The 20,014-nt window shown below is 50.1% G+C and overlaps 1 protein-coding gene across 4 annotated transcripts in view; it reads right to left on the bottom strand.

Annotated features, from left to right (window-relative positions):
* The window catches only part of ATP2C2 (ATPase secretory pathway Ca2+ transporting 2), an 83,056-nt gene that overhangs the window by 22,621 nt on the left and 40,421 nt on the right, over positions 1-20,014 (bottom strand). For all 4 annotated transcript variants that reach the window (XM_034672905.1, XM_034672906.1, XM_034672908.1 and 1 more), the window contains 6 exons: positions 18,995-19,105; positions 16,522-16,638; positions 10,588-10,677; positions 9,419-9,454; positions 9,267-9,328; positions 5,799-5,907 (listed from right to left, as the gene is read on the bottom strand). In XM_034672905.1, coding sequence (XP_034528796.1) covers positions 5,799-5,907; positions 9,267-9,328; positions 9,419-9,454; positions 10,588-10,677; positions 16,522-16,638; positions 18,995-19,105 — 525 coding nt within the window. The remainder of the gene's footprint in view (positions 1-5,798; positions 5,908-9,266; positions 9,329-9,418; positions 9,455-10,587; positions 10,678-16,521; positions 16,639-18,994; positions 19,106-20,014) is intronic.

Here is a 20,014-nt window from a genome sequence, read left to right as displayed (position 1 = left end):
GAATTCAGGAACTTCAGATAGTTTCCTTAGGCGCATTAAAGAAAGCTTGCATGCTTAAATTTGAACGTGATCTTTAGGTTCTGAGAAATCACTTTCATCTTGCCAACAGATCAAAATGACTGATCTGGCATTGACCATGTTGAACAGACGGGTGGCCTGGGAGATGCCTCGGGAGACAGCTGGAGCTGCTGGTCCCCAGCTACTCCAAGCACAGGTGTGCTTGCCTTTCCTGAACCACTGTCTTCCAGAGACGTTGGCTCTGATGTCTGGTTTGGAAAGTATTCAAAGCACCTGTGCCTTTCTCCAGACATTCCGCGTCCTGCCCACCTCGGAGGCCCCCACACAATCCACACGCTTTGAGCATCACTGAGCCAGGTTATTCAGTAACAGCCTAAGGTTACATTAACACCAGGAATCACACATGGGCACAGCGCGTGTGCGCGCCCACACACACACACACACACACACACACACGAAGGAGGGAGGTGCTGACATTTCCAGAACTTCTATGATGTGCTGGGCCCTGCACCAAGCACTTCACAAGGCCTATCTCTTAGTCTCTACACCCTCCACGAAAGATGCTATTGGTTTCTCCATTTTACATATGGGGAAACTGAGACATGGAGCAATTAGGTAACTCAATCAAGTAACTTGCTCAACTTTACACAGCTGCTTCGTGGCAGAGCAGAAGTGTGAACCAAGGCTCTGGTTCCAGCAACTGCACTCTCAACCATCTTGCAAAACTGACACAGACCCAGTAGGTTTCACTCAAGAGGTGAGTCCCCTGCAGCCAGAACTGTGCCAGATACTATGGAGGATATAAGGGTCCAGGGTGAGCTCTGCCCCTAAGGCCTTGTCATTTCAGCAGAGAAGACCAGCTTTGAGAAGCCATCTTCCTACAAGCTCACGAGAGAACAGATAGGCACTATTCAAACAGGGGCTGGTGAGTTCTCTACACTCTCAAATTTAAAAAATTCATAACTACCTTTTACAAATATGCACGCTGTCATGGGATCCCAGGCCCCATGGATGATAAGAGCTACCCCTTGAATGTATAATACCCATCCCCCCCTTCCTAACAGAACCCCCACTGGGAATCGTATTAGGAGTTGCAGGTGGCCATGTCCCCCCGCCCCAGTGTTATTTCCCAGCTTCCCTTGCAGCTCAGTGTCTCTACCTTCTGGACAACGGGACATAAGAAGTCACCGACAGTCCTGGGTAGGATATGTGGAGGTGGCTGAGCTGACGGCCCTCTTCACCCTTCTGGCTCCTCCTCCTCCCTACCTGGGTCTTCGTTATAGTGGCCCCAGAGCCACGTTACAAGCATGGGACGGCAGAGTGAGGGGCTAGGAAAAGCCCTGGCCCTTTGTCCCACAGTGGAGCCGCCATATTGGCTCCGGACCCTCCACTTCTGGTCTCTCATGAGAGAGAGGAGGGAATCCCTGGCTCATTGAAGCCTATATATTTCTTACTCTATTAATCACAGACACAACTACCAACAGAGTTTGTGTTTGTTTTTTATATCTTTAGGGCATCAAGGGCAAGTCAAAGGACTTCCTGGAGTGGCTCCTAACACAACGAAGGAAGAAAAATGGGAAGACGGAGTCACCCGCCACCACCGGCTGCCGACACCACAGACCACAGGCAGCAGAAATCGGCACATCCCCATGGAAAGCAGGGATTTAGTTTCCAGAAAACACTGTCTCATGGGACATGATGATAATTTGAGTAAGTTGTACTTACTTGCAAATTTTGGCTTAGGTTTACAGTTTCATAAAGTTTGAAACACATGGAATTTGTACCTAACTTTATGTCTGTTCACATTTAAGTAACTCCACAATAAAAACAGGAAGTCAACAGTGGGAAGGGAACCCCTCCATTGACCGAAGCCGGGAGCTGTAATTATTACAATCTGATGTTCTTGTCAGATCTGATCTGTAGCTTGGGAGTGGGGAACAGGAGGGTGGAGCACTTGGGTTGGGGGGATAAGCTGGAAGAGGAGAGTTCCTGGGGAATCGGGGACTTGAAACGGCTCTTTAGGATGAGCAGACGTTTGGTGAGTGAATCAGGCAGGGAAGGGAAAGAAGGCAAGGTGGGGGGTTGATGATGCCTGAACTTGGTAATAACACGCTTGGCCAAAGCAACTGAGAGGAGGGCGAGGCAAAGAAAAGACCTCTCTTCTCCCAGTACCCCACCAGCATTAACAGGACAGCAGCCCAGTGTGCTGAGGATGGGCACCAATTCACCCTCTTTGGGGTAAGATTCTTGGGGGCAGGGGGGAGGGCTGCAAAATGGGTACTGTCCCCGGTGCTGAAGCCACAGCAGGATGGAGAGCTGTCCGGCCACAAGCTGCACTGAATGGAGGGGACACAGGCAAGAGGACAGAAGGTTTGGTCCACGTGGAGCAGAGCACTTGTGGAAGGTGTAGTTGAACTCAACTGCATCTGGCATTGGTTAAGAAATTTGGATAGTACCTTATAAGTAAAGAGGAGCCAGGAAAAGTCTTGAGCAGGGAAGAGAGGTGAGTGAGATCGCAAAATCATGTTAGATGTTGGAAGAGGTAGCCAGCTGCATTGGGATGGGAAGCCTACAGTCCAAGAAATACAGCTCGAGCACGACAGAGGAAGGCTGTCGATGAGGGGTGGCAGTGGGCATGGGCAGTGGAGACAGCCCAGAGGAACAAGAGAATTGGCAGTAAGTGGAACTAAGCAGGCATGTGGAAACAGGCAAAGGTCACTAAGACTCAGAGCTTATTCTGGTCTACAGAACATCCTTCAATTAAACGTATTTAATCCTGAATATATTTCATTAAAGTCAATTTGGGATTGGCAGGAATCTTACAGGTCGAGGCTCAGTCAACACCCCAACCTTCCAAACCAAGATATGAGCTTTAACTCTTCCTCAGGTTTATTTGTTCTGTTTTTAAATTCCAACACCTTGATTTTCTTTTCCCCACCTAGTGAAACTGATTTTCATTCTGACCACCAGAACTATAAGAGAACACATCTGTGTTGTCTTACACCACTCTGTATGTGGTCATTTGTTACAGCAGCCCTAGGAGACACATACAGGGAGGAAACCCAGATGGAGAGAAAGGGAGCTGGAAAAAGTCAGAACAGCTGATCGCAGGAAGAGAGCACACAATGTGGGTGGTGACAGATGTGGGCTCTGCAGCCCAAAGACCTGAGTTCAAATCCTCCTCCCCCACTTAGGGCTGCATGACCTCAGGCGGGCTGTTCGGTCTCTCCAGGCTTCTGTGTCCTTGTGCTAAAGTCAGAAAATTGAGTGGTGTTCCCTTAAGGTTGTTGGGAGATGGAAGGAGGCAGTTTCTACCCAGCAGTTAGCACACACCTGACTTTATATATATATATGCATTAGTTCTCTCCAGAGGAGAGAAACAGAGGGAGGCAGGGAGTAAGGGGGAGTGTCTGGACCAAGAAGGAACAAAGCTGGCTGTGTGCATGTGTGTGTGCATGGGCGTGTGTATGTGTAGTTTCTGGTGACCTCCCAGGCACCATGTCAGCCGAGGGGGCGAGTGGAAAACAGTCTAGGCACAGAACCCATGTGATACCAGTGGTCACCCAGAGGAGGCTGGGCCTAAAGACAATTGAGGGCTCTGGTCACTTCCTGCTCATGTGCAGACAAGACTCCTCCTGTCCCGCACACCCAGCCAACCTCCCACCTCGGAGACAAAGCATTACTTGGAGCCCTGACAGATCCCATTCAATACCCTTTTCATGCCAGAAGTGGGAGAGGAAAAAGAGTGAGCAGTGACCCTGCTCCACTGGCTGGTTCAGGTCAGCCTTCCCCCAGGCCATGACCTTTCTTAATTATGGGAACACAGAATGTTTTGTGACCCCCCACACACAATGCAAAAAGTGCTAGTGTTTGGTTGACTTATCTTAAGAACGTTCTTGAACCTACTGTTTCCTGGACTTAAATGGCTTTACACTATATATAAAGCTCTCCTGAGTCTCAGAATTTAATAGCTGACACAAATACCCCGCTGAATGAACAAAGCTACTGACTGTTCACTGGAGTTGTGCAAAACACCAAAAGGGAAATCTGCAGTGTTTGGCCTGTGGCCTGGGGAAGAGGGCATCCTGGGGTGTCAAGAGCAGGTCCGATTGAATTTAACATAAGCAGGACAGGAAGAAAACGCGCTGAAATAGAGAGTTACCTGGGGGTTAAGAGCTGTTTCAGGGACTGCTGGAGAGCTGGGCAAGGGAGCACAGTGCAGCCACTGCTGATATGCAGTGACCGCTCACGTCACCCCGGGCACGGGGCTGACTGCGTTGTGGGTCTTACTTCCTCAAGGTGGAACCAACGCTAACCCCTTTCATAGATGCGCAAACCAGGCCCAGAGCGGCCAATCCGTACCCAAAGTCCTATGCTGGGAGGTGCAGGGCAGGGATGTGAAACCCAGGGCGGGCCCCTGATTTCTAACACGTGCCCGTCACTCACCTGCGTCGGGCACTGCTCTGAGCACTCTCTGTCTATGACGTCATGAAATGTTTACCCTACAGGCATGGTCATCCCCCATCTTACAGATGGGGAAACTGGGGCACAGAAAGGTTAAGTAACTTGCTCCAGGTCACCCAGCTTGTGAATGAAAGGCCCACGATTCAAACTCAGGCCAATGCCCAGCCCCAGGGCACTAACCACCTCGAGGCACAGCCTCTGGGGAGCACCTGCGTCGGACACATGTCCTCCATATCGGCTACCCAGCATCTGGAACGCACCCCATAGCTGGGGACTCCTCAAACTGGGAGGCAGAGCCCACTGCTCTGTGAAGCCGACAATGTCAGAACTTCCTTGTGGGTGTGGACTGGCCCCTGGAGAAGGGCTCCTCTAAGGGGACCCATGTGCCCTGGACTTGGAGTCAGACCCTGAATGCTCGTGCAGAGGTGTGGGGCGTAGAGGACGGTGAGGAACCCGTTCTGCTGAGGACAGAGGAATGGCATGAACCTGAGAGAGACTGCCCCAGCCCGCTCACCCCGGGCCCCCGCCCTGCCGGGAGATCTGAGAGTCAGGGGCAGAGGGCTATGGAAGCCCACATGTCTCTCTTTGCCCTTCCCCACCTGCCCTTCCAGGCCACCGTTTTCACAGCATGCCAACAATCCTACGGTTCCTGAAAACACGTCCTCCAGAAGGAAGGAAATAAACCCGGGAGATAACCTGCGCCTAACCCTTTATCACTGAAAGCCTTAACTCTTTAGTATTCTTGGAAGCTTTCATAAAACAGATTACCCCAGCAACAGATCCCTCTGACCTGGACTTAACCTTTTCTCAGGAATCTGGGATTATCTCCAACAGCCTCAGGGATTGTCCTGCGAGCCTGTGACGCCCAGACACCCACAAAGGTCAGGGAAACAGCTTGCCCCCCCGCCCAATGTCCCCAGACCACACAACTGTAAAAGCTTGGGCTACGAGTGACGTCTTCATGGGTCTGCTTCCCTCCTCGTCATTCAGCAATCTGGTATCTCCTCTTTCTGACATCAGAATAGCTGTTTCCGGAAGCAACTCTTGCCTCATTTCTCAGCCCCAGCTTGGTTTAATTTGCTACTGCAGCCTGCTATAAACCAGAAACTCATGACGCCAAACTTTGTTAGGCTTTTACTGAAAATGGGAATAAATAATTTATGAAATACAATTTGTGTTTACAATGAGCTTGCTTGCTAACTTCATGCCTTGCGTACGTGCATGTACGTGTGTGAATGTGTGAGCGACAGAGAATGCCTGCCTCGGATAAGCTAAGTGTCTGCATATCACACAAACCAGGGTTCGGGACCCCTCACCTCAGTGAGACGGATGTCTGCAGGGATCCGGTCTCCAATCGAGAGAGACACAATGTCTCCGGGAACCAGGTCTCGTGCAAGCAGATGCTGGAGTTTTCCTTCTCTTATGCTGCATTTGAAATGGGAAAAAGCAAAAACACGTCGATCACATCCCATTTTTGGATGCTTTAATAAACTTGAGCAAAGAATAGAGAATCACACCTTCTCTTTCAGTTATGGACAAACCCTTGTGCCTTTATGGTTTTATTATACTTTAAATTCACATATTCTAAAAGACTTGGAAAAATGTGTGGCTTCTGGGAGACCCTGGGCCTCATCTGAAAAATGGGGCTACTACGACTGTGTATCGTGCCTGGAAACAAGGCGGAGCCACATGGCCTCCAGAAGCTTCTGCAGGTGTAGGTCCTTAATGGAACCAATAGCTAGCAGCACTTCTGTCCTCAGAGAAGATAGGACGCTGGCAAGGGAGAGCCGTCTCCAGCAGTCAGCACGGAAGAGCCTCATCAGAGCCCGGGGCAGGGTTGGGGGAGCATTCTGAACAACAAGAAGCCTGGGACCTCCTTTCCTATGGGGCCCTGACCCCTCCTCCCAGCTGTGCCGGGAACAATGCACGTGCTTCTGTGCACAGGCTCCAATGGCAGCCGCCCCCCTCCCGACGCTGCAGCCCCCGCTGGACTCCTGCCCCACCTCTGGCCTTCTTTGATTTGTCCTCTACCCAGTGGCCAAAGAGCTCTTAAAACACAAAAAATCAGGTCACAACTCCGTCCTGCTCCAAATCTCCAGTGGCTTTCGATGTCCTTGGACTCAAACCCAGAGGCCCTGTTAAGGCCCCCTTGACCGGGACCTGTCTCCTCCCCCGCTCCTGCTGCTCCCCCCTCGGGCCATCCAGCCTTCCAGCACACACGGCTCTTTGCTGTCTCATGGTCTCTGCCAACCTTGCACGTTGAAGAGGACATTCTCCTCTTCTTTGTTAACAGAATCCTCTCTTGTTCAGATAGCCACCCTTTCCCCCAGAGCCGTCTGTTCTAGGGAGGGGGTCCTGACCAACTAACACCACTGGGGTGATCCCACCCTCTCCCACGATTGGCTTAGACCCAGGCATGTTCCATAGCGCTGGGTTTGAGGCATGAGTGGACATTTGCTGGGGACTTGAGAGAAAGGTTTCCTCGTTCTGTAGAGACACACACACACACACACACACACACACACCTCTTCTTCTGTTGGAAGAAGTCTGCCTCTGATGCCTGGAGCTGCAGCAGGGTCTTGGGAGCACGAGGGGAGCCAGCCAGAGAACAGAGCCGACAAGCGGAGGATGGCAGAGTGACGAAATCAAAGGACCCGGTCCTCGGTGCCTTCTCAAACTAACCAACCACACTGCCCTCCCAACCTCATGTCCCTTGCCAGGAGATGACACAATTTCTCCAGTCTGGGTGGCTGAGCTGTCCCTGCAGCCAAGAGCACCCATCAGACATGCACCTGCTGTTCCCTCAGCTCTTTCCCCGGCTGGCTCCTTCTAGTCCTCAGGTCTCCCCCTAAATGTCAGCTCCTCCCCAACTGTCAGACAGCACAGCCTGCTCGGCAGCTCTTCGGAACCATTCCGGCTCTTCCACCGCATGCCACTACATCTCTGGAAGGGTTTTCTGTGCTTCGGGTTTGGGGGGCCATTTTGGCTTTAATGCACCTGCCAAGTCCAAAGGCACCTTGCTCCTTCCATTTATTATCTGCCTCCCCTGGGAGGAGTGTGAGCGCCCCCTCGTCTTCTGGTTCACCCACGTCCCCCTGGCACTCTCTCTCCTGGCACACAGTAGGCGCTCACTAAAGATGCACTCAGTGCCACAGGACGGAGGGAACCAGGAGGGGCCCACGTGACAGCGGTCTCTTCCGGCTGCTACGACAGGCCTCCAATGCGGAGCCAGAGGTTGCTCACCTTCAGCGCCCTGCCCGCCTGCCGGCCACCGCTGTCCTTGAACATAAAATCGTCCTTCGGCAGTGACTTCCGGGGACAATAATGCCTACTATTCACCCGAAAGGCCAAGACTTGATATTTAAACTCAGGATCAGATCCTCAAATCAGGTAAATCATTTATGTTTCTCTTTGTTCGTGTGAGGACATCACACATCCCACATCTGGATTTCTGACCACCTTGTTTGTCTACTTAGTAAGCTCAGACATTTGTAGTGCCCCCAGGGAACCTTCTAGAATCGACTCACCTTCTCTCACGCTTTCACATCATCCTCTTTTTGTCTCTGTTACTCATTATTCTCTGCCTTGTGTTACACACACACACACACGCCCCTCGCTTGCTGGCTCCGTGAGAGGTGGGACTCATTCCACTAGATCTTTCTATCCCCAGCTGTGGGGCGTACTTGTGTCATTTATATCTAAATATACGTGAAGGTTCTTCTCCGAACATCGTCTTTCAGGAAAGAGAGTTACCATATGTTTAAACCCTTCCGAAGCCCTTAGGATCGTGACATACTTTGCTACTGTCTTTTGAGCAACACGTGCATATTTGGGAAAGATGTGTGGCCCCCAAGCAGCCTCAGCAGAGCCGGTCGGGGGAGGGGGCGCTTAGAGCTTTTCTGACATCAGTCCGTTTCTACAAGGAGAGTAAGCATACGGAGTACTGGCTTACTAGACACTAAATACAGAAAAAGCCGGGCCCCGAACACCTTCTCCTCTGTGTACGCGGCTTCTCTTCCCAGGAGCGGCAACCCCAGGCGCTGCTCTAAGCCTCTGCCATCCTCGAAGGCAGCCACGAGCCCCCCCGGCAATTTACGCTGAGGAAGATGAAGCACTCACTCCCCCAGTCACCCCAGCGACACCAAGTCCTCAGTGGTCGTAGTAATGGTGCCGCAGTGGACAGTGGGGATTACAGAACATTCCAGAAAGTTCTAGCACACAGCACTGTAGTTTGGTCCTTCCTTTCTCCTTTGTAAACGTTTTTGGGGAAGGTTGTGTGGTAACAGGAGGTGCCGTGGAAATGTCCACGCAGGAACAAGGCCAGTAGGGCTGTGAGGCGAGGCACGTGGCCAGTTGGAGGTCACCCTTGCACCGTCTCGCCCCACAGCCCAGCGGCCTGAAGCTTTGGCCTGTTCCAGCCCTGCATCGCCAGCTCCTCTCATCCCCTTTCGGAGAATCTAATGTAACCTCTGAATGCTCTCTGTAGGAAAAATGGGCACAGCTTTGCACACCATACCACCCTCTTCCCAAAGCCATTCCCGCCATATGTGGCCCCAGCCCAGGCACCCCGATTAGACCCTGATGAGAGACTCAAGGCCCAGAGAGGTGGAATGACATGCCCAAGGACACACAGTGATCTGCTGCAGGGCAGATGCCAGGTCTCCCACCCCCTGGAAAGACATGGTCCTCCTCCATCATGCTGCAAGGGACACAACTTTTGCCAAACTCACCAGCCCACTGGCTCCTCTGATGAACCAGAAAGTTCCAGGGAAACTCTGACTTACCAGTTACATTCGGGAGGAACCAGCTTGGTCAGCTCTTCTAGTGATTTCTCGGACCTGTATTCCTGGCAGGTGAACATGGTAATCAAGGGTGGGAACTCCACACCATCACATCCGGGTTACCCCAACCAAGACCTCAGGAACTAATTACACACCTGGATGAAGGCGACAGTGACCACGATGAGCACAGCCTAGGGAGCAAATGGGAAGGTGGAGTCAGCACCCAGCTGTCGGGTGAGTGAGTGATGAGCCCACGGAAGGTGGGGTGCAGCACCTCACCTTTCCAAATAAATTTCCTTTCTTCTTGCAAAACAAGCACACGTAGATTTATAAAACAGATGAGCCCCCTCCAAAAAAAGAACAAAAAAATCATCCCAAATTCTGGCATCCAAAGGTTCACATTTTAGGGTACCCTTCTAGATTTTTCCTCAGAGACATAACACACAGGATCCTATGGTACAGGCATATTCTTTTATAAACTGCCTTTTCACACAACATATTGTAAACGTCATTCCACATCAGAAGGTATGGACGTAGCTTCGGCCTTTTAAACAGCAGAACAAATACCATCGCTTGGAAGGAGCCTGCTTTTGTATTTTAAAAGAGCACATGACAGATGGAGGGAAGCAGGAATGACAGTCATCAAAAGGTATTCAGTAGGAGCCAGATATAAAAGGTCATATACTGTATGATTCCATTATATAAAATATCCGCAGAGGTTGTAGAGACAGAGAGCAGACTGGGGGTTGCCAGGGCCTGAGAGGGGTGGGGAGGGGGGAAGGGGAGGGGTCTAGGGGAGGGGAGCTAGGGTGGGGATGGGGAGGGTCCCTCTAGGGCAATGAAGTATTTTGGCCCTCGGAAGAGCTGTTGGTTGCACAACGTTGTGAACGCGCTAAATGCTACTGGATTGTACACTTTAAAATGGTTAATTTTTTAATCATGTGACTTTCACCTAAATTAAGAAAAAATTCTTTTTAGAAAGGTGCTCAGTGGTTACGTCTGTGGAACAGCTTACAAACCACAGCTCTTTCTACTGCATGCACAGTGGGGTCACGAAGAGGAGTTCACTGCCACGTTGTTCCCAACAGCAAGGAACTAGAAGTCCCCCAGGTATCCGCCAAGACAGTGATGGCAAAATGACCAAGGACACCTCCATCCATGGGGGCAGAGAAGGACGAGGATTTGCTTTCTTTTCTTTCTGCTGTATTTCCTATTTTTTTTCCTCTACAGCCACACTCTTTTTCTTTGCATAATAAAACAGGCGAAGACTCTGCAAGGCCCTTGGCCGCCGGGTCTGGGAGCTGGCGCTGCCCCACACACTCACCACGGCGATACTGACGGCGTCCTCGTACTCCTTCGTGAGGACGCTCACCAGGGTGGAGGCCAGGAGCAGCAGAATCAGGGGGTTCTTAAACTGCAGAGAGAACACAGGGCAGAGGGGTGGTGGGGGTGGGTTCTTTTCTTTTTGCTCAGGGCCGGGCTTCCAGGCCAGCACTACGGGGACCCCAGGGCTCGGAAGACCACCCCCTCCAAAGGTTCTCCTCCACCTGAAATCCCCCCATGCAGTTTCACGGACACTGACTCCCGGGGGGTCATCCCACACTGTGCCTGTCCAGAGAGCAGCCCTGACCCTGCGTTGGAGTTCTTGGTCTCACCCTGACACGTCTCCACAACACTCCAGGTCAGGACCCAGCCCCTCTGGTGGCTTGCCAGCTCTGGTCCAGCATGGCCAAGGGGTCCCCTTTGCTACGCCAGCTCCCAATGCCATGTATGCCATATATCCCAATCACACCAACCTGCTCCCATAACTGCCTCTTGGGGCTCCGATGATGTCCTTCCTGTGAATGGGTGCCACAGAAACTTCCCAAAAGGATTTTTACTTTATTGCTTTATGTATCTACTCCCTCATTCACACATCTATTACACAGTAGCTCATGTTATAGACGAATGAAAGGAAACATAAAGACGAACACACAAAAGCAGAGAGAGGGAGAGTGGGCCAAAGATCAGGATCAAAGTAAGAATTAAATTATCGATATGCAGGTCCTATTTTCATGGTTTCACATGGGGCTGCACACTTGGCCTTGAGCTTCCCAGCAGCCAAGGCAAAAAGAGAAACATGATCAGATGTGTGATTCATGCTACTCACGAACAGAAGCACGTCAATATCATGCCAGTGTGGTGCATGAAGGGATTTAAAGCCCCTTACTCCCCACCCCAGACTTGCTGTGCTTCATCTCCTCTGAAAGAGGGACAGGACACTTTGTGGTCAGCTCACCAGCAGCCCCGACTCAGCCACGGCACCTATTTTGAATTGTCAAGACTGAGCAACCTGAAGACGTTCCACTTTCTTAGCTACAATTTTTCTATGATTGTATCAAGAACTTGAAATGTGCATCAACGTTTCTGAGAAGGACCTTATTCAATTAGCTACAGGCTTCTCCTGAAGGGTGAAGACTTCTATATATGAGTAAACTGTCAGTTAATTTTGTGGGCTTCATAAACCATTCCATGGGCAATTTAAGGGACACGTCACCCAAAAGCAAAGGGTAGGATCTGTTCACACTCTACTTGGAACAAATCAACTGTAAAGAGGCATCTCTGAGGCATGTGGGGAACACAGACTGTGGACCCAGCACCTGAAGTGGACCAGGCCAATGAAGTGAAAACGTACTAGCGGGACAAGAGTATTGCCACTATGGTTTAAAAAAAAAAAAGCAAGAAAAAGGAAATGTCCTCTGATGATAGAGATACATAACAAAGGACAGATGGCAAAAGGATTCCGTATCTAGAATTTGTTTTAAAATGCTGCAGGGGCGCCTGGGTGGCACAGCGGTTAAGCGTCTGCCTTCGGCTCAGGGCATGATCCCGGCGTTATGGGATCGAGCCCCACATCAGGCTCCTCTGCTGTGAGCCTGCTTCTTCCTCTCCCACTCCCCCTGCTTGTGTTCCCTCTCTCGCTGGCTGTCTCTATCTCTGTCAAATAAATAAATAAAATCTTTAAAAAAAAAAAATAAAAAAATAAAAATAAAATGCTGCAGAGAAAAAGGGAGGGATAAAAGTGGGTCATATGAATGGATAATTATTGAAGGCAGATAATGGGTATGTGGGGGTCATTATATCGTTCTCTCTACTTACGCGTAGTTCTGAAATTTTCCCTAATGAAAGACGGAAAGAAAGGTTTTGGCCAGTGACGTTCTCACAGCATCTGACAGGGCTGGATGTGGGCGGGTCTGGGGGAGCTTGCAGAGGGAGGGGTGCACTCGGCACTGCCTGGCAGAGCTCACAGCCAAGGCCACACACTCACCCGTGGAGGCGGACACACCCTTTCCTCAGAAATCCAGGGAGGCTTAAGGGCAAGAGCAGAGGGAACATGAGCTCGGGAAAGCCTAGCAGATGGTGCATGCCGTCGGGCTGCTGCGATGAATGACCACAGCCTGAGGCTTGAAACAACGTAGGCAGCGTCTCTCTCACTCCCGGAGGCCAGAACTCCACATGAAGGTGTGGGTAGGGCCAAAGTCTCTCTGGAGGTTCTGAGAGAGAATCCTTCCTGCCTCTTCCAGCCTCTGGGGGGGCCAGCCGCCCGTGGTGTTCTTGGCTTGTAGACACAGCCCTCCAGTCTCTGTTCTGTGGTCACATGGCCTTCTCCTGCCTGTGGGTGTCTCCATGTATCTCCCCTCTTCTTATCAACGACACCAGGCATTGGATTAAGGGCCACCCTAATCCAGTAGGACCTCATCTGAACTAGTCACACCTGTAAAGACCTTATTTCCAAATAAGGTGCTATTCTGAGGCTCCAGGTAGATGTGAGTTTGAGGGGGACACTATTCAATCTAGTACAGAGGAATGCCTCAGTCCAGGAGAGCTTAGAGTAAGATTTCATTTCAGCCCCGAGCCCATCACAGGCTTGCCATCCGGTTGGATAGAAGTGAGGTGAGAGATGTGCAAACAGGGGCCAAACATCCAGCACACATCAGCACCCAAATTCTCCAGGCCACCTTCTGTAGCTCAGTTAGCCTCACAGGAGCCTGGCCTCTCCTGCCTCAGGGCCTTTGCAGTCCCCCCCTCCTGCACATCCTTCCTCCAGACCCTCACATGGCTCCCTTCTTCACTTCTTTCAGGTCTCTGCTCAAAGATCAGCCCCTCCAGGCACCAGTCAAATGGCTCCCCTGAGCACAGAGTCCAAAACAGCTGCCCTGTGATCACTTTCTAGCACCTGTCCTGTCTCATTTCCCCCCACCACCACTCACTGGCTGATGTATTATGTATGCAGCTGTCTGTCCGTCTTCCCAAAAGCAGAAAGTTGGTCTGGCTGCTGTTCTATGCGCAGTGCCTAGCCCATGGCCAGGAACATAAAAAGCATTTACCTAGAATGAATGAGTGAATGAAGCAGCAAGCACCCATTTTTAGGTGAGGAAACTCGAGGCTTGGTGGGGTGGGAACTCCTGCTCAAGGTCACATAGCAGAGCAGAGATCAGCACTAGGTCTGTCCTCCCTCAGGTGCAAGTCTTCCTGTCCGGGTCACTTCCATAATGCCACCTGGCTCCCTGCCCTCCCCTCCCTTCAGGCTACACCCACTTGGGACTTTGGGAGCAGCGGGACTATCTCTGGACAACAGGTCCCTCTAGCCACGGGCTCAGGGCTAGCGCAGGGGTGTGCAGTTCTGGCTGGGGCCACTGAGTGCTGGGACCAGGTGCTGGTCTCTAGCCAGACCTGGACCAGGTGCCACTTTGAACCCCAATTCTGATCCCACGGGCTCAGCCCTCTCCTGAGCTGGACCTGGACAGTTCTTCAACACTGACATCACCAGTCCCCTTCCTTCCCCACCTTCACACCATCCCCAGCACCTGCCCAGTCTCATCCAACACAAACGAGTCACCGTGAGTCCCAGCAAACAGGTGCCCGACCCAAGGCGAAGGTCCTACCACATGCCCCTAGTGCTGCTCTGGCCAAGGATGGCTGGACTCTTCCTGGCTCGGGGCCCTTTGAAGCCCACGCATAAAGGGAGACAGGCAGAAAGCGGGTCTGCCGAAGCCTTCCTGGGTGGGAGATGGGCAATACACTGGATCAACAGTAACAATAAAGCCAACCGACATTTATTCACCTCCCACGTGCCCTGCTCTGTGCTAAATGCTTCAGCAGCACCATTTCTTAGCCTCTTCCTAACCCGACCACACAGGTACTGTTCAGTATCCCTGCTTGAAAAATGAAGGACCTGAGACTGAAAGAAACTGAACTGTCCCAAAGATTCTTGTAGGTTAGCCCGATCCAAAAACCTGTGCTCTTAACTGCTATGCTTCAATTAGGACCAACTGGTAGACATGGAATGGGGGCACAACATGTATTAAGTCCTTAACATGCGCTAAGCTATGCTCTTCTCTTGTAACACTCAGAACAGTAGGTATTTATTAGACCCATTTTCTAGACAGGAACAACTGGGGCTCAGGGAGGTTCAATAACTTGCTCAAAGTCACAAGGCTAGAAACTGGGATTTGAACCATGGTGGCCTGATTCTAATCTACGTCTGCCTTATGATTCTGGGGCAACAGGTCTTGGGTCCCGCTTAGGCAGGATTCCTAATGGTGATTCTCTTGAGACAGAGAAGTAGGGCTGCCTTATGGGGAGCTCCCTGTCACTGGAGGACGTGGGCAGGATAATCCTAACATCTGGCACAGAGCAAGTGCTCAACCAACGTAAAGAATTAATAGGTGCGCACAGACAATTTTCCGTACTCATTGAGGATGGAAAAACACGGCCATCGGGAGCAGACTTCCGATCCTGCGAGGATGCCCACAGACGCACCCCTGAACTGACAAGGCTAAGATGAATAAGCAGGTTACCTGCTCTAAGAAACTGAAGAGATCTTATTTCTGGAAAGGCCTGGGCTGGAGTCTGTAGGAGTTTTAACAGGGTAGAGGCAGAAAGGAGGATGGCTGAAGAAACGGGAGAGCGGACCTGGCGGAAGAGGCTGCCAGAGCAGGGCTGACCGAGCCCCAGGGGCAGAAGGGAGACTGTCCATCCCCACTGCCTGGGTCAGCTTGCTTCCCTGAACTGCAGCTTCCAGGAGCCACCGCAGCTGCCTACCAACTCTGGGGTTCCGGGAAGCTTTTGGGCTGGCTGGAGCCACCTGCGCACCCAGAAGCTGATTTTGGGGCCAAATGCGTCAAGGAATCATAGCCCCTGCGTGCAGAGACCTGCCCAATGAGTGGCGTGGGGACTAGAGTAGAGGAGAGCTTAAGTATGCTGCAAGGAGGGCTGTGATTGGTCCCTCACCAACCAATCATGAAGCTTTAAACGCTGAGCCAATAGGAAGGCAGCTGAAGCCTGGGGGCCGCCCAAGAACCACAGACTGAAGGGACAAGAGTCAGGGATGCAAGGGAGTTCAGGAGACCAGGAGGGGAAACCGAGGCAGTCTCAATGCCCTCGGGTATCTGGGGTAGTCAACCTGCTAACTGAGGTTTCTGAACGGATACTGGGTAGGTGGTGGGTGTGCTAACTTCTAGACCACAACTTGCAGCCATGTACATTTCACATTTTTCTTTCCTCCTCCCAGTGGCTTCTAGGCGTCCGACTTGTGTGCAAGCCATTCGCCACGGTGCCAGCACCGAGGGCAGAGGCGAGGAAGGGCAGGGGCTCTGCAGCCAGCTGGCTGGCCTTACCCCCTAGCATGCCACTTACTGCCGTCGGACATCGGGCTCCAGATGCCAGACTATAGGACAGCCAGTTAAATTTGCATTTCAGATAAACAAGGGACATTTTTTGGTTATAATTATATTCCATGCAACATTTGGGACATACTTATACTAAAAAAAAAAAAACACCCGTATTTATCTGAAATTCAAATTTAACAAGGCATTCTGTATCTTTATTTGCTAACCTAGCAACCCTACACAGCCTGGGGGAAATATTTCAACTTCTCTGTTCATCCTCCTCCTCTCAAAATGAAGATTGAGAGGAAGATGAAGTGAGTTAATGCTTACTTATTTACTCACTCAGCATGGTGCCCAGCATTTGAAAAACCCCCTGTGAAGGAAATAACTATTACTCATGATCATGGCTGCCTGGGTAGTTAGCGATCTACTCATGGCCATCCCTCCTGCTGGCTAAAACCAGCCTGAATGAGCAGGGAGCCTTCTTTATCTTTGTACCCCTGCACACCAAGACTGGTCCAAGGACAACCCCAATCAGTATTTAAAGAATGAATGATTATCCCACCTTCTCCGGTTTTGCATGAGTTAATGCAAGGAATGACACCCACCTGATCGAGATATTTCTTCCACACAGGTTCGGTGTTATCAGCGACAAACTCATTCCAGCCGTGGACCTGCCTCCGTTGCGACACGGAGAACTCGGACAGCCCATTTTGTAAGTCCACCTGGAAGGACACAGTTAAGCACAGGCTCACGGATGGGCCCTAAAGGACCAGGGAGCCCACCTCACAGAACTCCCACTTCGGAAGCCAGCCACTTCGAACACGGACCAGGAAATTGGGCTGTCCACAAAGGAGAAGGAACTTGTTCAAAGACCCCGAGCAAATAGGAACAGAGAGAGAAGGAACACCCACAGTCCCGTTCTTTCTCAACTAGACTGCACGTCTGCCCTATAATTACAGCAGAAAAGACCACCTTGAACCTAAATTTCAACAAGTGGGGTTGTAGTAGGAAATTCCAGAAACGTAGAAATGCTTATATTTTCTTTAAAAAAAAAAAAATAGGCCTAGGGAACCCGAAATGGTACAGCCGCTATATTTCACAGTATAGGGACTCCTCAAAAAATTAAAAATAGAATCCCCACATGATGCAGGCGTTGCCCTTCTGGGCGTATAGATACCAAAAGATGTGGGTCTTGACGGGATGTATGTGTACCCATGTTCACAGCAGCGCTCTTCTTTTTTTTCCCCAAAGATTTTTATCTGTTTATTTTAGAGAGAGAGGGAGGATGTGAGCTGGGGGGGGGGGATCAAAGGGGGAGGGAAAAGAAGGGGAAAGAATCTCAAGCAGACTGCCTGCTGAGCGTGGAGTCCAATGACGCAGGGCTCCATCCCATGACCCTGAGACCATGACCTGAACTGAAACCAAGAGTCGAGTCAGAGGCTTCACCTACTGAGCCACCCAGGCACCCGTAGCAGCTTTACTCTCCATAGCCAAGCGGTGGGAGCAGCTCAGGTGCCCGTTGGTGGCTGGTACACCAGTCCGGAGAAGGCGGGCTCTACGATCCCACTTACCTGAGGCGGCTTCAGTAGTCAGATTCCCGGAGGTAAAGAGGAGGAGGTGGGTGCCAGGGGCTGCGTAGTGTGCAGTGGGGAGTTACTGTTTCATGGGGACGGAGCCTCCGTTGTGCAAGATGCAAAGAGTTCTGGAGGCTGGTTGCACCAAATGGGCTCAATACTCCTGAACTGTACCCTCAATAATGGCTAAGATGGCAAATTTTATGTTGTACATTTTACCATAATTAAAAATTAAAAAGAACACAATAGGAAAAAGGCCCCTCCTTAGAAACTATTAGAAATTATTGTATCGTACATACATCACGCCAGATACAATTTCAAGCCCTTTACACAAACTAATATTAAATCGATAATTATGTAAGGCAGCTTTGTTATTCTGCCTGCAGCAAAGGCATCCTCGTTTTTAAAAAGTCAGCAACAAGAAGGCTGTACGGGGTGAAAGAGGTGACAGGGAAAGCTGAACTGATTTCTAGATTCATTTCAAAAGAGAAAGAAAAGCAAGCTCATTTGCTGGACAGGGAAGACATCTAGGAGAGGCAGGGCTATTTCCTTCCCTTAATACTCACAAGAAGGACTTGAATTTAAACAGATGTTTGAATTATTCTCAAGAAAAGGTTGGCATGATGGGGCACCTGGGTGGCTCAGTCAGTTAAGGGTCTGACTCTTGGTTTCGGCTCAGGTCATGATCTCAGGGTCATGAGATTGAGCCCTGCATTGGACTCTGTGCTGAGTATGGAGCCTGCTTGGGACTCTCTCTCTCCCTCTGCACCCCCCCCCCCATTCTCACTCTCTCTCTAGAAAGAAAGAAAGAAGGGAAGAAAGAAAGGAAGGAAGGGAAAAGGCTGGCACAAAACTGATTTCCAACTGTCTTGAGATTGTGGCATATGGATTTTTATTTGCTTTCCCAAAGTGTGGTGGGTTATGAGTACACGTACACACACATGCACATATCACTATGTTTGCTCAGTTTTCTAAGTAAATTAAAAACAGATGGCAAGCAACGTTCTTTAGCCTCAAAGAAGAGCTTCATTGAGGGAAGGTGTTGTTTGGTGGTGTGTGTGTGTGTGTGTGTGTTGTCTTGCACTGGCCAGGAAGTCAAATTCACTTGAGAAACATGTAAGGATTTGGTTTCAGTAATTGCAAAACACCTCAGATTATTAAAGAGGAAGTGTGTGAACAGGGGGTGATTAAAAGTTTGAACTTTCAGGCCAGACCACGTAGATTCAGGTCTCACTCTGCTCCTTTGGAACCGCATGGGTTCCCCTGTTCTCTGAAAGAGAAATAAAGGCACAGAGATTCGGGAGGGTGCCTGTCCTCTGGCAAGGTCCCCATGAGTGTTGGTTCCATTGACAACAATGATGCTGACAGTCCATGTCGGATATCAGAACAGTTCAACATCAGCAGCATTTTCTAGCAATGATGATAAAACTGTCTAATTTGTATTGCTTTCTTCTGAAGCTAAAAGCCTTACCACACTGGCATCAAAGGCAAATTCAATTCTTACATAAAATGCTTTGGCCAAATCCTCTTTGTGGCATTTGCTTGCCTCCTTGGGTGACAGAGCTACAACTGTTTTCTCTTTCTCGATGGCTTTCAATTCACACTGTCCACCAATCTGTGAAAGAAGCAGGATTGAAGTTAAGTGAATTGCAATTTTGTGCTAATATGCTGTTTTCAAAGTATAACAGACAGAGAAAATGCACATATCTTAAGCATACAGCTCAAATTCCCACAAACTGACCCATACAGCCAGGCTCCAAATCATGAAACAGACATTACCAGCCCCTAGAAGCAACTCATGCTCCCCTCCTACCAGAGGAAGGGTGATGGCTGTCATAGTCTCTCTGTCACCATAGGTGAGTTTGGCCAGGTTTGAACTTTATATATAAAAAGTAACCTGCAATGGCTACTCTCCCATGTCTTCCTTCCAATCAGAGGTGTTAGTGAGATTCATGCATGAGGTGCATGCAGGGATGGTTGCTAATTTTCATGGCTGTTTAGTATTCCATGGACTGAGTCTATCACAATTTATTTATCTGTTCTACTCTTGATGAACCTTTGGGTTGTTTCCAGTTGTTGCTTATTACTGATGCATCTATTTTGAAGCAAACTTATTTAACAGAATAGGAACGCACCAAGCTGACAAAGCAGGGCAACAACGATCAGTTAGAATCCTGATTCCTTGAAACATGAGAGACTATGGACTATGAGAAACAAACTGAAGACTTCAGAGGGGAGGGGGTGGGGGAATGGGATAGACTGGTGATGGGTAGTAAGGAGGGCACGTATTGCATGGTGCACTGGGTGTTATACACAACTAATGAAGCATCAAACTTTACATCGGAATCTGGGGATGTACTGTATGGTGATTAACATAATAAAATAAAAATAAAAAAAATAATAATAAAAAAAAAGAGATAGAAATTAAGCATCTGGGGCACCTGGGTGGCTCAGTCAGTTGAGTGTCCACTCTTGATTTCAGCTCAGGGTCATGAGGTTGAGCCCTACATCGGGGTCCACACTC

The sequence above is a fragment of the Ailuropoda melanoleuca genome, chromosome 12, assembly GCF_002007445.2.
Source record: "Ailuropoda melanoleuca isolate Jingjing chromosome 12, ASM200744v2, whole genome shotgun sequence".
Lineage (NCBI taxonomy): Eukaryota > Metazoa > Chordata > Mammalia > Carnivora > Ursidae > Ailuropoda > Ailuropoda melanoleuca.
This window is presented reverse-complemented; position numbering and strand designations above follow the sequence as displayed.